We start from the raw sequence: 20,406 nt of genomic DNA on the forward strand, positions 1-20,406 counted from the left end.
GGACAGGAAGGATTTCACTTTCCTGTGAGCATCCGAGACAGCAACAGCCAAGAGCATGATACCTACAAGCTATGTTGCAGAAGCTAACAGCATTAAATACTGATTTGCTTAATTAGGACATCCTGCCACATGTTCATGGTTAAACTGAATGTCAGTTCACAGCACCAGACTATGGCAAGCCTAGAAAAATGATGAAATCCCAGCACATGTCCCCAGCCTGCTGCTCTGAAATCAATGCCTCTAATTCCCAGGGCTAAGTTTCAGGGAATCACTCCCTCAGAGAACGCTCCAGCTATCTAAAGTGTATTGCTTCTCATTACCATAATATTGGGGATCCTACGCAAAAATGCTCAGGATAAACTGCTAATTAATTGCAAACCCATCATTCATAGCTGTGACTCGACTCCTTAGTTCCCGTAAGAAACTCCATCTCAGAGAAATTAAGTTCACTTACCAATAACAGAAAACAAAGCGCTTAACTGTAGCTGAAGTGAAGGACAACGCTGAGCCCACGTTTCAGTCTTGAGGCAACTTAAGCTGCAGATGAACTTTTTCTTCTTTACTGGGTGCAGTGAGAGTCAAGGCTCTATTTAACCCTCTCCACTTTTCCCGATTTCAAGTTTATCACAAAGGGAAGAATGGCCAAAAATATTTATTTAACCCAACACTTACTTATATACAGAGAATGAAACCGTGGCTCTTGCAGCGAACCAGAAGGCCTCTGCCACTGACTTTAAGCACCATTTCTAACGCTGGCTAATATTTCATAGCTAATAAACTGCTCTTGCTACAAATCTCCTGGGAGAAAATAAATGGGAACGAAGACAGGCCAGGACGGCTAGTTATGCATGTAAAATAGCTGCAATTAAGTTATTCCACAGTCCCAGCATTGGGAGGGATCATTACGAGCTAACCCTGGGCACCTGCCCTCTCCGAGGCACACACGAGGACTTCAACAGGTGCCTCCCTTGTGGAGCCATGGCAGGATCAGGATCCGTCTCTTACAGCAAATTGTATTATGGTTTTAAATACTCACAGATACTCTCTGGCACATATACACAATTCTATAGGAGCTAAAAATGTGTTGTAAATGTGTTTTTAGTACAGACATTAAAAAAACCCTACATAGGCCTCCACTGGCTTAATCGTCACCATGTACTCTTCCTTCGTACGCTCGTTATCTATAGGATCGCTCAGCCATCAAATGCCCTTTATGCTATCCATCTTCCTAACTAGAATGTTAGCAATCAAATCCCCTCGGCCGCCGGGGCGCTGGGCTCCAGCAGGGCCGGATCGTACCGGGTATTCATTTTCCGACACAATGAAACAAATAGAAAATCCAGCACAGATGCAGGGAGAACGGACAAGTGGGTGAACTCAGAAAATTCACAAACCTCGGTGCTCACGGAATTGTGAGCTAATTATTTGGACTCGAATGTCACATCAAATATCCCCAAAGGACTGACCTTATATTTGTATTAGTTACGTGACAGCCCACTGCTGCTCCAAGGGCATTGTCATGAACCATCACACTCCGGCTGTATTTAAGGCCACCTCTTCAAAAGTCTTCATCTGAAGAGGTCCCAATGTTTCATCACCGCGCGGATTGCAGTGATCCCACGATTTCATCTTTATTTTGCATAGGTGAAATCCTGTGCATAGAAATAGTATCCCAAGGGAGGGTCCTCCTTATGGCTGTCCTAACTTGCAAACCACTTGCAAATTAAGCTAGAGAAATGCGAAGGCGTTTCTGTTTGGAAATGATGCAGATTTTACCGCTACGCTAACCTTCTTCCTTGCCTGCACGCTCACTGCACCAGAGGCTGAAAAACAGCCTTATTTTCTAAAAGCGAACAAGCCAGAGACCCTGATGGAAGCAGGGTATTGCACCAGTGACTTGCCGTGGGACAGATCTAACAGCAACACGAGTATCATGGCACAAAATGTTCTCTTCTAATTTTGAGAACTTTCGCTTGCTAGATGTTTACTACAGCCAAGGTGCAGCTGTGATAGACCGACCAAGGCTACAAGTTTCTTTGCAGTCTCGAAGACAGAAGTTAATCTGTCTTGAACCTGGAGTCCCTTCTTTAATGAGGCTTTTACCCAGATAAAATCTTGAGGACTATAAACTGAGACTTTAACTTAAATAAATGAAATAGTTTCCTACAGTTTTCTCACTATTCTTATGCAAAAGCTTGTTTTAGTTCTTTTTTCCTTCCAGCTTTTTAAAGACCTTTATTGCAGGTAAATAACAGATTGCAGAGCAGTAAAAAGTACCGCAACTCCCCCTCCCTAAGTATTTTAGAATTAATTCATTAGCAAGCAAATAAAACATAAAATCATTATTTTCCCTGAGTCAGACTTAGAAGATGAACTTGTTAACTCAAGGTAATGTTGACTGACTTACAAACCTCTAAAAAATCCCCATGGATTTTACAAACTTCTCAAAAAAAAAACCCTTCAGGAATGAAGACCTGATCCGGTGCTGGGGCTTGTGTTTAGATCCCAGCTCTGCTGCTGCTGCTGAAGGCAGAGGGAGCTGCCAAGGATTGGGCCCGACTGCGCAAACATTGTCCGCAGGAACTCTGCAGCCAGCAGGAAAGAAAACACTTTTGTCGATAATTTTTGTTGGTTTTGTTCCATTTATTTCACGTGTGAAATCATATGAGATATGAAATGACATAAGACAAATTGTTGTGTTCAACTATGTAAAGGACTGGTGGTATTTCTTTCGCATGTCTGTATCATATCAAAAGTAGGATTCAGAAGAATAATTCGATCATCTTAACTCATCAGCAGGCAAAAGGCTTTATAAACACAAACGCTAGAACAGTAAATAACTTTTTTTTATCTACTGGAAGAAAAATAAATCACTTTTTTGCCTGACTGTGAAAAGTACTCAAGGAAAGTAAGCAAAATAGCCAATAGCAAGTTCCTTTTTTTATCTGTTAGTAAACTGTGCTGCAATAAGCAAAGCAAAGGGTTTTCAGCAGCAAAATCAACCACTTGTTTGGATCAAAAAAATCAAGACCTAGGATCGCACGCTTCAGGCTTACACATATGTTCTGACATGTCACTACTGCTTTCCCAACTAGCATTCAAGGATTTATTATCAATATTGGCAATTTCATTAATTGAACCAGGATATGAAAGCCCTTAATTCTCTTCAGTCGGTGCTTATATGCTAGATCCTTTTTAAATGGCAAGCTCAGAGAAAAAGTCACCCACTACTGCCGCACCACCCGTACACTGGTAAGAAGACAGACCGAAATCTGGCCACCGCCACAACGGGTTTGGCTCAGGCGCTGGAACCCGCTTTTCGTGGTTCACACAAACTGCTTCAGGGGCCTAATCCCAACGTCCTTGACAGCACTGAAGGGCTTTCTGCTGATTTTAACGGGGTTTGGATCTACTCCTAAGTGTCAGCTTCACGTCCTGAGGATCTCGCCCACCTAGCGCTTTGAAACAAGCGGAGTTTTTGCCTGGCTCCAGCACCCGAAATAACGAGGGATATTTATCGAGCCACGCGGAAAAGTTGCGCCCCAGGGAAGGGCCTCCTTTTCCTTCGGCTCCTGCTCCCTGAGGCGGTGCGGCGGGCACGGGGAGCCCGGCCGGCCCCCGGGAAACACATGCCGCCCCGCGGCCCCGCACGCCGCTCCCTGCGCCGGCGGCGCCCTCGAAAGCCCGGTGGGGTGGTCCTGCATGGGGAGAGCTCCGTCGGGGCGGCGGGGGGGTGGGGGGACACCCGGCAGCGCCTCGCACCCGCCGTGCCGGTGTCACTAGGGGGGGCTGCGGCTGTGGAAGCCTGTGATTAACTCTCGGGATCTCCCGCAAAGTTTCCCTCCCCCGCTCCAGCCGCCCTCCGGGGCTCCCCGGGTGCCGGCCCGCCCGGTCCCCAGCACCAACCCCGCCGCCGCCCTCCCTCGGGCCCCGGTGGGCTCTGCCGGGGGAGGCGGTAGGATCCCAGCCGTCCCTGGCCCCCCTGGCAGGCTGCGGGCACGGAGGGACCGGGGGCCGGCGGAGGTGTGGGGCGCGAGCCGGGCCGAGCGCACCCTGCGACCCCCAAAAGCCAAGCACGGCTCCCCCCACCCCGGGGCGACCCCTTTGTGCCCCACAGAGAAGGGGCGGGCGGGCGACCCCTGGCCGGGGGCTACCAACTGTCTCCGGCGGCTCGCCGGCCCGGTCCCGGCGCTTTAGGGGCTGCGCCCCGCGGGGATAACGGAGGCGGAGAAACCGGCCCCGGGTGGGTGCCCTGGTCGCGGGCCGGGCCCCGCCGGGCAGCGGGGGAGCTCCGAGGGCGGCTGCCCGCCGGAGCGGCCGGTGCCGCCCTGGTCGGGGTCGGGCGCTGCTGCGGGGCCGCTGCCGCTGCCCTGCCGGCCGCCGGCCAGGCGGGGAGAGGCTGTCCCCGGCCCCCAGACGGCCACAAATGCGTTTGAGCTTGGTGACAGCCCCCGTGGGTCGCTGCCCAGGTTCGGGTAATGTGAGCTAAACTCGATGGAAACGCACGGCGCTGCCGGGGAAGGAACTAAACCACCCCCCTGCCTTAAAATTAGAGCCGAGGGTGATTATTCTTTTTTTTTTTTTTTTATCCCGCTGGTTTAGGGAAAAACTGTTAAGGATAAATTAAAACATGACTGATTTTTTTCAATGAAGCCATATTTCTCCACAATGCAAAAGGATCTTTACATAACAACTGAAACTCGGGAGAAAAGCTAATTGGATTAAGTCCTCTGAAAAGGAGGTTAAGGTATCTGAATGAGACAACTGCAAAAGCTCCACTTTTCTTGCCATCTGTTTAGCAAGACTAAAGTGTTTTCTGATTAATATTATCTTAATCAATCACGCTGCCGTTTATTATAACCATACTGAATTTAAGGAATGAATAGTCGGGAGGCTCAGACGGAGGATGGACAAGTTTGAACACAGGGATAGAAAACGCGGGGCTTTTTTGGTTTGGTTTGATTTTTTTTTTTCTTTGCCTAAAGACCCGTTAGTGTCGACAACGAGAAGTTGCCGGCAGTGCCCTGAACTCCCTCTCGGCAGTGCCGCTGCACAGAAGGGCAACTTTCTTTTACACGCCCGTAACTCCCGCACACGCTCGGACATGAACACAACGAATCCTTCCCCCGACGAGCACTTGCTCCACGGAACGACCCCCCGGGTTTTGTCCCGGGGCCCCAGCAGGAAAAGCGGCCCACACCCGGCTGGTATCGCCGGCGGCCGGCGAGGGACCGAGCCCGCCCGATGCCGGGACCGCGGCAGGCGCAGTATCTTTTGTTTGATTATTTGGTTTTCATCAATACTTAATTTTTACAAAATACCCTGAGGGCCGCCGTGGGGCCGAGGGGTGATAAAACCCTTGGCGGGTTCGGGGAGGCGGGAAGCGGGGGGGCTCCGAGCCCGGGGCTGACCGGCCCCACCAGAGGCACCGGAACGGAGCTGCGGCCGCCTCGGGGGAACGCCAGAACCCGGCCCGTCGGGGAGGAGCGGGGCAGAGGGCCCGATCCCGCTGCGGGCTCCGGCGGGGCTGGGGCTGCCCGGTTCTCCGCTACCCGGCCACCACAGCCGGTCACGGCGCTGGCAGCCGGCAGAGCGGCTCCAGGAGAGGACGGGGCAGGGCAGGAGCGGGCAGCGGCAGAGCCGTGCCCGGGCTGCGCCCTACCCAACCTGCGACTTGTCCGCCTGGGCAATGCCAGGGCAGGGAGGGCGGGGAGGAGGGGGTCTTTTCCCGTGCTAATAAAATAAATTAAAACGGCAAAGGTTCCTCGCCGGCTGCCCGGCCGCCCGCCACTGCAGGCCGGGGCCGCGCTCAGGAGGGAGCGTAGCCTTTACGGCCGCTGGAAAACGGGTTCGTGGCGCGGGGAACGCAGGGGCACGGCCGGCGGGAAAGAGCGAGAGAGAAGGGGCCGCGATTTCGGGAGGCCGCCGGCTGACAGCCGGCTGACAACCTAGGCCCGAGCCCTGCCCCCATGGAGAGCCGCCGGGCCTCGCCGGGCCGGGCCGGGCCGGGCGGCGGAGGCGGCCGTCGGGTCGCGGGGCGCGGGCTGCGGCCCCTCCGCTGCGCCCGTCCCCCTCGCCTCCCGCCGGGGCTTCTCCCCGCTTGCAGCGCTGGCTGGTGGGAGTGCAGCCGCCCGCCGCCCGTCGGGTCACCGGACCGCCCAAGTCATCGTTTGAGGGTGCGGCGGGGGAGAGACCCAGCCTGCCCTTCCCCAAACTCCCTCCCCTCCCAAGCAGCCCAGCCCCAGCTCTGCCTGCGGGACGAGACGGCCTCGGCGCTGGGCTCGCCCGAACCCGCTAACCGTCTTCCCTAATAATAAACCTCGTTTTCTCGCCCCTCCGAAAGGCTCCGCTCAAACCTGAGCGAGCGCCTACAACGAGAAGCGGAGAGGCAACTAGTTTGCCGGCCGGCAGCCCACGGAGGAGAAAAGAAAAAAGGAAAAAAAAAAAGGGAAAAAAACCCCCAACCACCCTCTGCTCCACCGTAGCTGCAAGTGCGACCGCAGGGCTCCAGCCCGGACACGCACACGCCCGTGCCCATCCGCCTGAGGGGCCGGTAACGGCGGGCGGCCCCCCCGCCGCCCCCCGCCGCCGCGGTCAAGTTGAGAATTCCTCCCGTGCGGGCGAGAGGAGCCGGCTGCCTGCGGGGAGGGGACGGGGCAGAGCCGCTTACCTGTGGAGTCCATATCGGGTTCCTCCAGCAACCCGCAGTGCATGCTTTTCCCATGGGCGGGAGGGCAGCCCCAGGGCCCCGGGGTGCGGAGAGCCCCTGCCTCGGGGAGGCGCGGGGGAGAGGGAGCGGTGGGGAGGGAGGGCAGAGGCAGATAGTTTGGGGGTGTGTGGGGGGATGGGGGTGTTAGCGCGGGAGAGAGGGACAAGTCCGTAATCCAGCAGGGCAAAGCCAGACCCGTCAAAATGTTTGCGGATGTTTCATGGGAAAAAGCATCATTTTATAGAAGCCCTGATGGGAGAAATGTCATTGATAGGCCAGCCAGCCTGATGAATGGCTGCTCCTCAGATGGGGATGTGGCAAGGCTCAATGTGAAGCCCATTGTGATGCTGTTTTGAATAAGAAAAGCTTTCCTCCAAAAAGGGGGGCCTTAGATCTACGCAATCCCAACACTTCGACTTCCCTCTTCTATTAGAGCATTAGAAACGTTTTTCTTATTTAAAGTTCCAGCGGCCTTTCCACTCCTCCTCCCCCTCCAGCCCCCACCCCACGCCTCTGGCTCGTTACAGCCCTAGATCAAAATTGGCTTCCATCTTCAAACGGGCAGTAGGTTTGGGGTTGTGCTCTTTGGGGCGGCCAGGGGTGCGTGCAGCGCCGCCGAGCTCCCCTCCTCCTCCTCCTCCTCCTCCCGATGGGCTCTGGGTTGGGATCCTTCGCGGGCACATGGCGTTGGAAGCTGCACAGCTTCCCAAATATCTTGTAAGCTTAGTTTACTGGGGCGGGGGCTGTGTGTGGGTAGGGAAGAGGGGGTCATGGCGGCGGTGAGGGGAAAGAGAAAGCGCCTCGGCCAGCGGCGCTGGCCTGGCGGACCGGCGGGAGGGACTCCCCGGGGGGCCCGGAGAGCTTTCCGTGGGAGCGGGAGGGGGGAGCGCCGGGGGGGTGGGAGATCCCGATCGCCAGGGGAAATAAAGAACCAAACGTGTGCGCTGGCAAACTCGCGTTCCTTTCCAGCTTCAGCCCGGGGATGCGAAGATCCCTTTTCGGGTTAGCACGTTGCGGGGGGAGAGGGGGGCAGGACGGAGACTGGAAAAAAGTTGCTTATTCTGCATGCGGTTGTATGTGCTGGAAGTGGAAGTAAAAGTGCAAAGCTAGGGCTCTGATAAAAGTGGCTGGTTTAGGGAAGGAAAAGCTGTGATTAGAATATGAATAGAGCTCCAGGAGAGGAAGAGAAAGGGGGATTATAGCTGAATTACTTTGACCATGGACAGAGCCAACGTTTTCCACTCTTCTCCCCCTCTCCCCTCCCTACACCCAGACTACTCCCCTTCCCTCTCCCCTTCGGAAAAAAAAAAAACCAAAAAAAAAACCAAACCAAAAAACCACCAACCCCACACAGCAAAACAAGCGGCGTGGCTGCTGAAGAGGAAACCCGGCGCCCCGCAGTGCCGCCGCACCCCGGGCGGGCCGGCAGCGGGAGAGCCGTGGTGCCCACCGCCCCGCGCCCCGCGGCCCTGTGGGACGGGGCCGGCGGGCAGGCCCCCCCCCCCCACGGCCGAGCTTTGGGGCGGGGAGCCCAGTGTGCCTAGAGAAGAGGCCGGTAGAAATAATACCGGGGTGAGACAGTGCAGAAACCCCGACTCCGCGGCCGGCAGCCACTGAAAAGCACTTGAGGTCGCGCAGGGAAGCCGCCCTGCCCGCCCTACCCGCCGCGGCGACGTGCCCGGCGAGGCGGGAGCAAGGTCCGGGGAGGCTCCCTCTAACCGCCCCCCCGCAACCCCAACCCAAAGCAAGGGCTGGGGTTTTTTTCCTGACCGACATGGCTTTCCACTGGGGAAGTCCCACCTCTCCCTTCCCTCCAGCACCCGTGTGCCGCCGGGCTGGCTCTGCTCCCGGCGGCACCGCACCCCTGTGGCCGCCGCTGCCGCCGCTCCCCTCGACGGCGCGGCTCGCGGCTCCTGCTGCCGGCGGCCTCCGCCGGCGCGCCGCTCGTCCCGCTCGTCCCGCTCCCCCGCCTTGCCCGCCCGCCCCTCCTCGGGCCTCCCCCGGCCACCGGCCCTGCGCGGGACACCCCGGGCCGCTGATCCGCCCGGCCCCCGCCAGCCGTTAGCGGGGACCGTTAGCGGGGACGGTTAGCGGCCCTGTTAGGGGCACCCCGGCTCTGTCAGTGAGGGGCACAGGCTCTGCCCGCCCGCCGAACACCCCTGGGGGCCTGTATGTGAGGATATTTTTGATTGCCGCCATCCAAACGGGGGTCATTTCCCCCCCTTTCTAAGTTTTTTGGTTTGGGTTTGTTTTTTTTTTCCCCTTTCCTCTAAGATTTCACCATCGGGTGGTGCAAGCCCTGAGGGGAGCCTGCAGGGTGTGGGCCCCTTGGGGCCTGTCTGCCCTTTTCGGGGTGGGCACGGGCCCTGCAGGGGAAGCAAGAAGCCCCACAAAGACATCAGGGACATTTTTGGCCTTGAGCAGGGCTCACCTCTAAGGGATTTTGAAATCAGTGCCAACTTTAAAAAACAGGCAACGCTGACCGTGCTGCGGGGAGCTGTCTGTAAGCAGGGAGGTTACCTGCGGGGAGGCTGAGGTGCCCAGCCCTGAGCAGGCAGAGGCCAGCGGGCACTCGCCCACACTGCCTCGCGTGGCTACAGGGCGGGCAGGGGCCTGGCTGGTGGAAGCGTTGAAGACCTACACAGTGGCAGGTGCTGGGTGTCCACTGCAGGCCCTCTACGCTTGCAGGAATTCGGTATTTACCAGTTTAAAGGGTGAGCTGCTTCCATGTTGCTGATGTCCCAGAGATAAGTGAAATAAAAATATGGGCGGTGTGAAGGTAGGGATGTGTTCTTTCTAGGAGGGTGAGAAGGATGGGATTTTTAGTGCAGCCTGGATGTCTAGAGGCTTGGGCTCTTCTTTGACACAATGCAAAGGTGTACGTTCTCTACAGGTGATGATGCATGGGCAGGATCAGCAGCAGCACTTCCGCTAGACCAGAGGTACTTGTTGTAATCTCTTTACTGCCTACCTCTCCAGATTAGTTCCTGTGCTCACATTCCTGTGGAATATGTCAATGTTGTCATCCTGCTTACCTAATCGCCTCTCAGTGTGTCAGGTCGCCCTGGTGTACTTCCACAACTCAGTCATTGTTACTTGTTTGGGTTTTGCTTACATTTTTAAAAAGCATCTTTTGCTTCTGGATATCGCACATGACACTTAATAATTCTTCTGGAAGCGAGGAACACCTCCTCCCATGCTGCAGGTTGGCAGTTTGCAGATGGAAGCACTACAAGTCACTAGCCCTTTTTTTTTACACATAGGCTGCAGGATTTGATTTGATAGAGTAAAGGACAAGTCTCAGCAAGGATGCAAAAAGTGTATCACTGGGAATTTTCACTCCAGGTTCTTGCCTACTACAAGCCATAAAATAAAGACTATAACCCTACACTGCATTAGATGATGTATTTTTAGTGGAAAGGGACCGTGTTGCTATTGTGAAAGGAACACCACCTTTATTTGGGAAAGATGAATACAAACTTGTGCTGGTGCATGGAGAGAAGAGCAGTGTCCTCAAGGGAACAGAAGGCACATTCCAGACTGCACCGAAGCTGCTGACCAACTGGATGTGAAGCTGTCATAACCATTTACGTGACTGAGTGGTAATGAGTTTCTTTTGATGGTTAGCAAAGCAGAGGCAGAGTGGAAGTATGACAGTTCATATCAACTTATCACTCAGATCATTTGAGTTCTTTGAAAAACATGTTTCTATGACTGTCTTCCATGCTGCAGTTCATTGTGCCAAACAAACTTTTCTGGCCATAAAAAACTTCTTATGCTGGTGCAAGACTCTAGACACCAGTACTAGACTCTAACACCAGTATTTTTGGGGTAAACACCAAAAGAAGAGCTTTTTCAACAATAGAAAACTGTTGGTACAGGAACAAAAAAAGTATAAACTGTTATCTATTAATTTAGCTAGAATACCTGAGCAACTTCAGGCTGAAGTTCTGGAGAAGTTTTCCCATAGACTATCAGGGACAAGAACCTGCATTAGTTTTAGGAACGAGAGCGAATGGTTAGTGGAAGGAGTCATGTAAAACAGTTGGCTGCAATAGCTGGGATCCAGGTTCAGTGACTCAGGGGATCCTTTTGGATCCGATGTATCTCTGCGCAGACTATCAAGAGTGCTGGCAGCAGCCAAACACACAGTGACACTTCATTATTTTAGCAGTGGCTGCACTCTGTGAGTGGTTCCATATTTTCTTACTTGCCTGAGCCAGCAGCCTCCTCCTCTCGGAATGAACCCACATTTCTGTTCACCCTCCTTCCCTGCTCTATTCCTCTGTTTCTGCTATCTTCATCTACAGGGCAGACCCCATGGAAGAAACAGAGAAGGATCTTGTTTCTGTAGTGGCTTCCCTTTCCCACTTACCCATCTTTATTATCAGAACAGGAAATGTTAACTTTATTTTACATATATTAACACCCCCGAGGAAGCTATACGCATAGGTGAAAGACAGGAGTAAGCTGATGGATGACTTCTGGAATCAACCCTGTGTATGTGCTTGGGGAGCGTGATGCTGACAGATGCAGGAACTGGAAGAGGAACATCAAAAGGCTGCCTCACTCAACACGTGCACCGATTCCTTCAAAAGGCTTTAATTGACACAAGCACCGAGGGGAAGGGGCTAGGGCAGGCACACATGCAGGTATCTGGGAAAAAACGAGCAGAAGAGCGGAGGCATGCAAATGATGGATTGCACATGCACTGGGCAGGGGGTACCTTTTTTTTAGTTTGAAAGAAAAGTAACATGAATTGCAGCTGTCTTGCTGCAACTGTAGACATGTCTGAAGCCAAGTTTTGTTGAAGATGAGCGCAGGTCAGCCTCAAACGATCTCTTACTAATACTTGTGAAAGGAATTTTGCTTAGCTCCAGTTGTCAGGTTCATGGAGAAGGGTGGTGCCAGTGCTGCCAAAAGGGATCAGTGAAAACATCCTGTTCACACTGGCCAGCTTCAGTCTACATGGAGGAAGGGAATTCATTTTTCTGGGTAGCATCAGTGTCCACAGGAGTCTAGAAGAACCCTTGCCCCCACGGCTGCTGCCCAGAACGCTGGGCCTGGGAGGCTCTTGCTGACTTGAGTATGAGAAGAGGGCAAGCAGTTCTCGACTTCTGAGCTTACACCAGATTTAGCTGGCTTTTCTTGTGTGTGGCTGGTACGAGTTACCAGCAGATTTGTACTGTGTGTTGGAAGAAGAGCCAGCCCTAAAAGCTATTATAGACAACAGGCACAGAAAAGATCCATTCCAGACTGCATCGAAGCTGCCGAACAAATGGATGTGAAGCTGTCATATCCTTTTAGATGACCGACTGATAATGAGTTTCTTTTGATCTGCCTGGAGCACAGAGAATTACCTTCAGTGCCTGCCTCTGACTGGCAGGGAAAAGTCTGAATGCGGAGTTTCCAACTCACTAGGAGTTCAAGGGAAAAGCATTTCTGTTATTAGAACATAATTCTACCAAGAAACTAGAACTTTATTGTTTAGCACACTGATTTCTTTTCTTACATTTTGAGTTATTTTTCTGTTTACAATGTGTTGTCATTTGCTATGCCTGAGTGGACAAGAACTACCGTGCACCGTCTGGAATGGCAAAGGGTGTGCATAGGTCAAGTAGCTCCCCAAAACTCATGCTAATGAAGGACAAAGACTCCGCTGCAGCTAGCAGCGTGGAACTGCTTTCGGTTTTGAACATGCTGTGTATGTACTGATTGGGAGGACAAAGACATGTACTATGAAGCTATTGGGAGAAAAAATACATGGTCATTGGAAACATCTCAGAGGTACCTACCTCAGGTGGTTGGGTTTTTTTCCCCCAGCAGCAAGATACAAAGAGCAATGGCCTGCTCACAAGCTTGGAAGGGCTTTTCTGAAGATGGAACAAAGGCCCAAGCCCATTCACAGGGTAACCAACAGAAATCTTTGCTGTTAACTTTGAGACAAGAATAAAGCTATATTAATTGCTTTTTAAAAATTCCAACTGCAAAAACATCTCTCTATTGGCTCTGAACTGACTCTGAGAGAGTTTAACTGAGAGTTCTGGTATTTTAGGGATGTATGTTCATACATACCTATGGCAAAGAGGGCGTATGGACTTCCGGGGTCCATATAGTGAGTTCTTAAACAAGAAGCAAAACTGATCCACTGGCCAATTTGTGGAGTCTTTGCCACCTGGGAGAGTCTGACTGGGGCCTTGTACACAGGGCAGGGTAAGGTTGACAAAGTAGCCAGTCCTTACTCCTGTGCCTCTCTACCCCTTCCCAAAGAACTCCCCCCACTGAAACTGGTGGGTCCAGGCTGACATGGAAACATTTCATGAGAAGGATGGACCAAAGTCAGAACTTGGGTTCAACATGCTCAAGTTTCTAGCAGCATTTAGGTCTAAAACATGGATCTGTTTTCTCGGGCTTCTGAGCCTTAGACACACAAACCAGAATCCAGATCTTCACCGTGCCTTGCACACGTTAAGCCTCCCAGCACTGGTCCAGATAATAGCAAAGAGTCACCATCTGGCTGGATTTTACGGTTTGATGAAGTGCTCAGTTTTAAGGCAAGCACGTGTCTGGCACCTGGGGACTGCAGAGTCCTGATCCCAGTTCTGGCACGATCTTTCTGTGGCCCTGGGCAAGTCACGTCCTCTTTGGAAGACGGAATTCATCCAGTGCCCCGTGGCCCTGCTGAATTGGCAATGGGCTGTAAAACAATCCTCAGCTCCAAGCGGAGGAGAGGCCGGCTGGAGGGGCCTCTCGGCACTGCTGAGCCAGCTCCATGCCACCGCCCAGAGACGCTTGTGCTGGGACACAGCTGAGGAGGGCTTGTGCTCCCCATGCTGCTCCTGTGGGTCACTGTGGGAGGGCTGGGAGTCAGGTAGGTCGTTTTAGGGCTTGTGCTGACTTGCGTTAGCACCATCCTAGCTCTCAGGAACCTCGAGACAGAGAAAGGACAGACGTGTTCAGCCCCTCTAGTTTGGTTTTGCAGCTGCACGACTCCTAGTTATTCTTCCCATCAGACCTCAGAGGCGTGTTCTCAGCAGGGCTTGCAAACCCATTTTCAGATGCACAGCACTATTCATTAGTTTGGCATTTTTTACCACTAACCAATGAAATACTCTTCAGTATTTTTAGGCTTTTAATTGTGATTTACTCCCATTTTGCTATAAACCACAGATAATTTTCTATTTACTATCAGAAAATGCAAGAAATGACATATGACAATTTTTCATGGGTCCGTGTTTGTCATTGGTTTTCCTCCTTGTAAAAGCAACAAGTAACTAGGGAGTCCAAAGAATTAAAAGCTCGCTGCACATTGAAGGTTCTTTGTAAGCTAATCTCTTGACAAGATATGGACATTACAAACAAAACCCAATTGTGCTTAGTGGGAGCCCTTTACTCTCTACATCTTAAAATTATTAAATCTCAGTATGCCTATATTTCATATTTTATCTTCTCTGAATGCCAAGATAGGCCAGTCTGTTTTCATTTTTCTTTATAGTTCGGTTTCCTCATTTCTATATTTCAAAACATTTGCCTTAAAAAAATAAAAGTAAAAAACTTGTAAGGGTTATGTAAATGACTTGAAGTGAGGCTGGTTTTCTCATCTCTAAATAAGTGACCTGCCTTGCCCACAGTTCCAGAACTGGCTAAAAGACCCCATCACATCCTGCAGCCCATCCTGGGCTTGATTCTGCTTCCCACAACAGAACAGCGCAGCTGGACATGTATGGTGTTTGAAGGGGTAGCTTTTAAGTAATATCTTTGTTGTACAGTGAAACAATAGACTTGATTACTGAATTCTAGGCCTGTAAATGGTTCTACCATTTAATAGCATTTAATCCTTCATCTGCAAAGTAAATGTCAACTTAAACATACTATACAGAGTTAGGTATCTCTTCCGACAGCAGCACACACCTCTAGCTATCTCAGAAAGTGGACTATATTCAGCATTTCAGCTGGGACTAACACTACTGACCTTCATGCTGAATAGCATTTCTAGAAAGCCCCTCCTGGACACTAAATACAAGAGATAAAGAAGTTGCAATGGAATGGAAACTTCAGGGAAGTTTTGTAGCCACAGCTCCTTGTGCTAAAGCCTTAAGATTTTGTCATGTGTTCAGAATATTGTGTCTCTTTTGGCAATGAGACCGAGTCATGGCAGGGTTGATTCGGGCAAGCCTAGTTCCAGCAGTACAGCCGTTAGCTGACACGAGACCTCTTTGTGATGGCATTCACTGTATAAAAACGTGGGGGAGGGGAGGTTGGCTAGGAAGATAGTTCAAAGGACTGCAATGATGAGGCTCACGAGAAGAAAGCAGTGTGACGACTCTGAGGTTCTGAAAATGTATCTTACCTCATCAGTCCATGCGTTCCTATTTTTCCTGGCTGCAGCACAACTCCTTCCTTGAATTGCCACTTTGACCAACCGTATTCCAGGAATCCATAGCTGTTTGTTCCATTTCTGCTGCTGGTTTTGTAATGCGTATTCCATTGCCAACGGAGTACTTGCAGGTGTCTATTTATGATGGAACATACGCAGCCTCTTAAAGAGAGGCAAAAAGTAAAAATAGGAGTTTCGACTCAAATCTGCACTCAAATAAATTGCCTCTGGTGTATGCACAGGCAATGATGTGTAAATGGAACTGATGTAGGTATCACCAGAATAGCGATAGTGGATGACCCTCACTTTACCGCCAGGCATGTCTAGTTTCTATCTTCTACTGGACCCATCATTGCTAAGGTTGCCCCCTTCCTCCTAAACTTCAGCTGTCACAGAGGATTTCCTTCACCCTCACAAAACCTTTCATCCCCATGCTTTCATCAGCTTGAGGCAAATTAGCTGCACATCGCACAGGCCTACTCCTGAGCACACTCCTCTGCTCCTCTTCTTCATCTCTGCTGTGCCTGCTTAAATTTCTGCAGGTGTAACCGTACACACTGCTTCGCCTTTAACGTCCTGTAGCTCAGACCAGCTAACCTAGGAGATCACTTAAGAGACGACTAGCTAGCAAGAACACCTTCTCCTCAGCGCCGTTTCCTTGAGCCAGGTCACAGCTTCCCCCCCCGGCAGGCTGTCGCCTTTGAGGCTCACTCCCTCTGCTGGTGCACCCGAGCCTCGGCCTGGCCATCTCGGGGAGCAAAGGAAACGGTTGTTCATTTGGTTGGAGCTTTCGGTTAACCTCTTTCCTCCAGTCGGAAGCAGTACGTCACTCTGTTATAACTCTGTGTAAATAACTCTGCGCTATTCAGATCCTGGTAGAGGTACTTCAAGAGCTTTTCCAATCCACATGTGCTGGGTTGACATCTGCATTGCCATTACTCCAATCAAAAAAACCGAAAGAAAAAGGAAAATCTATCCCTTCAGACTAGATTTGTAAGCCCAGACGCAGACCTACTAGTTTAAGAATTTTGCCAGAAGCTTAAAAAGCAAGCCTGCTCAGGCTGATACTCATCTCTGCTCCTTAAGCAGCTAAGAGAACAGCAGCAACATGACTGCAAGAACAGTGTCAGGATTGGCATGCACAATTCGGCCATACGAGGAGCCAAGGAGCATCTTTGGACTTCCAGATCATAGGCAGTGCTCTGTATCCTCACTGATCTAGAGGGCTGCCTCTCTCTGAAGCACCTGAACATGGCACATACTTCACCTCAACCTCAGTGGGATTACCCCTTGGCTTAAAAAGTTAACCATATGCTTTGCGGAGTAAGGGCTCAAGGGAGTTTAGGGTACTAAGTGACTCTTAGTTCACCCACTGCTTTAGTTCTAGGCCTTAGACCTCATAACAAAATACAGATGTTCCCTTTCTAAATCCTTTCAGGACATTCAAACCTGCTTCACTGTCTGTGGAGGATTTGTTGTTCTTTTTTTCTTAAAAAAAGTTTTAGCTATACCCACATTTTAGAAAGATCTAAAGTCCCACGACAGGATACATCAGTACCTAGTGTTTGCAGCCACCTTCTCAGGGCTTTGGGCCAATGTATTGTTAAATCTGCTATACTCAGTAGGAATTGAATGGATACCTGTAAGCTGTATCATGCACCTGCTGCATATGCAACCTCTGTTGGACTTCATGGAAACTCCTATGTTTAGCTGAAAGCAGATTTGCTGTATAATCACACCATTACTTGCACACAAATGCACCCGGACATCGAAATCCCACTCAAAACGTCTGATTTCAAGTTCTCAAGAAAGTAGTTTCATTTCTCTAAGTGTGACACTACTTAACAAAATTTTAATGCTTTAACAAGATGCTTCAGGAATAGAAAAATGGCTTAGACATTGTAAGAAGGCTTTACCACCCTTACGCAACCATCAACACATATTCAGGCAGTATTATTTTAAAATATTTATTAGTTTTTCATATGGTCTGGAAAATGCATTTTTAACCTCTATGAATAAGATGTGCATTTAGCTCAGCTCAAGCCCTAGTCTAGCAAAGCACTTTTCAAAACCAAGTATGGCGTTGCAAGTGATGCAAGTGCTCTGCTGGATGATGGCCTTATTCCACAATTCCCACATGGCCTGTTCACTCAGAGTAATCAAAGCTTTCCAAACTGCTCCTAGTGTATTCTACTGACAGGGTCTCCCCTGTCAACTTAAAAACAGGTTAGATATGTAAGAAAGATACCTTACACTGTCTTGCACTTCCCTTCTACCCACTCAGGTTTTAGAGTTATTCCTGTTCACCAAAATAATCTTCCAGTTATATATGCTGGATTTCAATTTCCGTGAAGTACTTTTTTCTATCTTTTTAATCTTATTCATTCATTGTACTTAGCAAGTTTTAGCCTAGGTATGATGTTCATTGACTGCAGTTCTTGGAATAAGAGTTTACAGGCATAAGGTATGCGCAGAGAAGACACATGACATGATGATTTGCAGTAGTGGCACCTAGGGAAACAAAGAAAAAGAAAGTCAGATTTGGTGCATTTATTTAGTTCTCATTTAGAGAATCTCTTAGACGCTCTGCAGAAAACAAACAGTTGCCACTATCCACCGGTTTCTTTGTCCACCTGCATTTAAACACTGCGCTCAGTCCTAGAAAGAGCCAAGTGCTTGAGACACATTTTAGCGCTCAAGCGAGTCATAACTAAGCCCTTGAATAATCTGACTGAAGTCAATAGGAGCTTAATGTTAAACCTGCACTTTTCTCGGAGGAGAATCACAATGTGCAGTAGCTAACAGGACTGACTTCTACTTCTTCACCACTCATGTAACTGCCAACGCAAGTTCAGCATTGCGTAATGAGAGAAAGTAGGTGAACAAAGCTATGTATTTCTGCAAACATGGTTAATGGTCCAGTTTCTGTCTTATATATATGCTATAAAAAAGAGGCAGGAAGAAAGATGGTTCACACCTAGGTTTTTTCCTTAAATGCAATTTCACCCTATAATGTCTCAAATCAGTTCATATTCCAGAAAAGAGGCACCTCTTGTCTTACATCTCTCTGGGTGAACAGCCAAGCTTTCGTCAAGACGGGAAACCTGTAAAACTGTTTTAACACATATTCTTTGCATGCTTTACTCAAATAATGATCTTAAAATTCTCAGGGAAAGGGATATTTTGTCATATAGATATAACCTTGACCATATAAGGAATAGATAGGCTATCTATCTATAAACCCATCTTTCCAGTATTGGGACTTAAATTCAATGGTGGTAGCAACTGTTTAAATTATTTAATTTCATACTCCGTGTACACACAAGGGAAATTAAAAACCTTTCTTATAAATATCAGTTTCCAACCTCCCTCTTTCTTCAGTCTCCTGTATATTCCATCTTCTGGCTTTAGAGAGTTGAGAAAGCCAGGCTTTGGGAACACAGAGTGACTCAGCACTCCCCTAATAGTCTAATAAAGCTCTTTTTTTGCTTCTGTGTTTCAAATTTATATTTCTGGCATAAAGTCCTAACAGTCTGAAGATCAAGGTAAGGAAGAATTAGCAAAATTCCTACATGCTTCTACAGTACAGAATGAAGCTAAGGGTCAATATCTACAATAAAGCCAATGCTTAGTCACTTGTTTCTGTTATCAGTGAACTTGACCTAGAGCATGTGGAAGTCTATGGGGACAGGTCCCATAAAGTTGGTTAGTGTTACAAGGTTCTTGGTTATGAAAGTTGGCATTAGTCTTCCGGTTACTTTTTCAGACTCCGCTACTTCACTTTTACAGACATACTTAAAAAGTATGTCGAAGAGCTGGTTATTTTCCAAGAAAACTGTGGTTGCCTTGACTTCCACATGCTTGGAGTATTTATATTATACACTTTTTTTTTAATTTTTAAATTTTTTTATTTTTTAAACCTAGGAAGGTTTCAACCAATTGTACAGAAGCCTTCATTACATTTCTGCAGTTCATGATAAGGAATGAAGCTTCACTTATTCCCAGTAATTGCTTTGGCTTTGTCCAAATCTGACTACAGGCAGCAAGAAGGTAACAGACTGAACTAGGTGCTTCCCTGGAATAGGCTTCTCCTGTAGACACTGTTACATAGGGGAAATGTTACAGCTAGCATGCCTTTAAAACAGAACAGACCTCAACTACAGATTTAGAACTACTCCCCTAGTCCAAATTTATATTTATATAAGTATTTATAGGGGTATGTACATTTTTATCGTGGGAAGAAGTGACCTAAACAGAAGCCATTTTCTGATGATAGCAAGCAACAGCAAGCAATTGCTCTCAATAGAAGAAGCCTAGCAAGCCCTGGAAGCCTGATGAGGCACAACTTCTCTTCTATGAGCAGACGTCTGGCATCTGATTACAGCTACCAGGGACTACTCTCTACACCCAGGCTCAAAGCTACACTATTCTGGGCCTGCTTTGCACTTGGATGGGGATCACACAGAAAGGTTAAGGTGCAGTAAGCACAAAACACAAAGCTCTGTCAAACGGAGATCACAGAACCTGAAGTACTTGAAAGACCATTTGGCACTAGAATTGATACTAAACTGGACAGAAGGAAACTGTGCCAAGGCTGAATCCAGACCAGAAGCAAATTTTTTCTTCATCTATATTTTAAAATGCTCAACCTCTAGGGATCGGCATAACTTCTCATCATCAAAAAAGGAACAAATTCTGCTCATTGCATTCCATGGAGTCCTGCCCTTGAGTACCTGTACAAAAGTTGGAAAATTTGCATAAAATTGGCACGTCTCAGTAAATTTCTACTGTATTTTTGTATGGGGACAAATTCTGTTACCGCCACAAGAGTTCCCTTCCCCTGAAAAGGTACCAGCTCAAGCCCCCATACTGATGTGGTGTTACTGTCTTCAGAAAGACATACCCAGTGGCTAGTCCTTGTCTTGGAGGAAGGGCTCACCTTCCTTAAGACAAGTGCCCTTCATGTTAGCCACCAAACAATATGTTTTAAAAAGGTTTCTTGCAGCAATGTCTTATTAATGCCAGCACCACTGAATAGGCCAGTTTGGTAGTTTCTCTTAATGACTTGGTCTTTACTGTAATAGCCATTATAGGGCCACTTGCTTCAGCTACTGGTAGACACAGCGTATCATTTAGAAGAAACTGCCTCTTAGTAATTGCTCTCACACATCAGACAGCTTTTCACAGAATCAGATTGCAAGAATGCCTGGCTCTGTCTGAGAGAGTAGTTTCTTTCACAGTTATTTAAAAAGAGTTACTAAACTTCGTTACAAACTTCAAAATATGAAATATATTAAACAACACCTTAAAAATAAAATGT

The 20,406-nt window shown here is 49.1% G+C and overlaps 2 protein-coding genes across 2 annotated transcripts in view; both read right to left on the reverse strand.

The window, feature by feature from the left end:
- Positions 1 to 6,713, reverse strand: part of RFX4 (regulatory factor X4) — a gene marked incomplete at both ends in the record, with an annotated part of 96,015 nt that extends 89,302 nt beyond the window's left edge. Inside the window, one exon of the mRNA XM_082014331.1 lies at positions 6,671 to 6,713. Within this exon, the coding sequence (XP_081870457.1) occupies positions 6,671 to 6,713 (43 nt within the window). The remainder of the gene's footprint in view (positions 1 to 6,670) is intronic.
- A 10,754-nt stretch (positions 6,714 to 17,467) lies between these two features.
- POLR3B (RNA polymerase III subunit B) overlaps positions 17,468 to 20,406 on the reverse strand; it is a gene marked incomplete at both ends in the record, with an annotated part of 81,973 nt that continues 79,034 nt past the window's right edge. The window contains one exon of the mRNA XM_082004850.1: positions 17,468 to 17,597. Coding sequence (XP_081860976.1) covers positions 17,468 to 17,597 — 130 coding nt within the window. The remainder of the gene's footprint in view (positions 17,598 to 20,406) is intronic.

The sequence above is a fragment of the Phaethon aethereus genome (genome assembly GCF_964289735.1).
Source record: "Phaethon aethereus genome assembly, chromosome: 1".
Lineage (NCBI taxonomy): Eukaryota > Metazoa > Chordata > Aves > Phaethontiformes > Phaethontidae > Phaethon > Phaethon aethereus.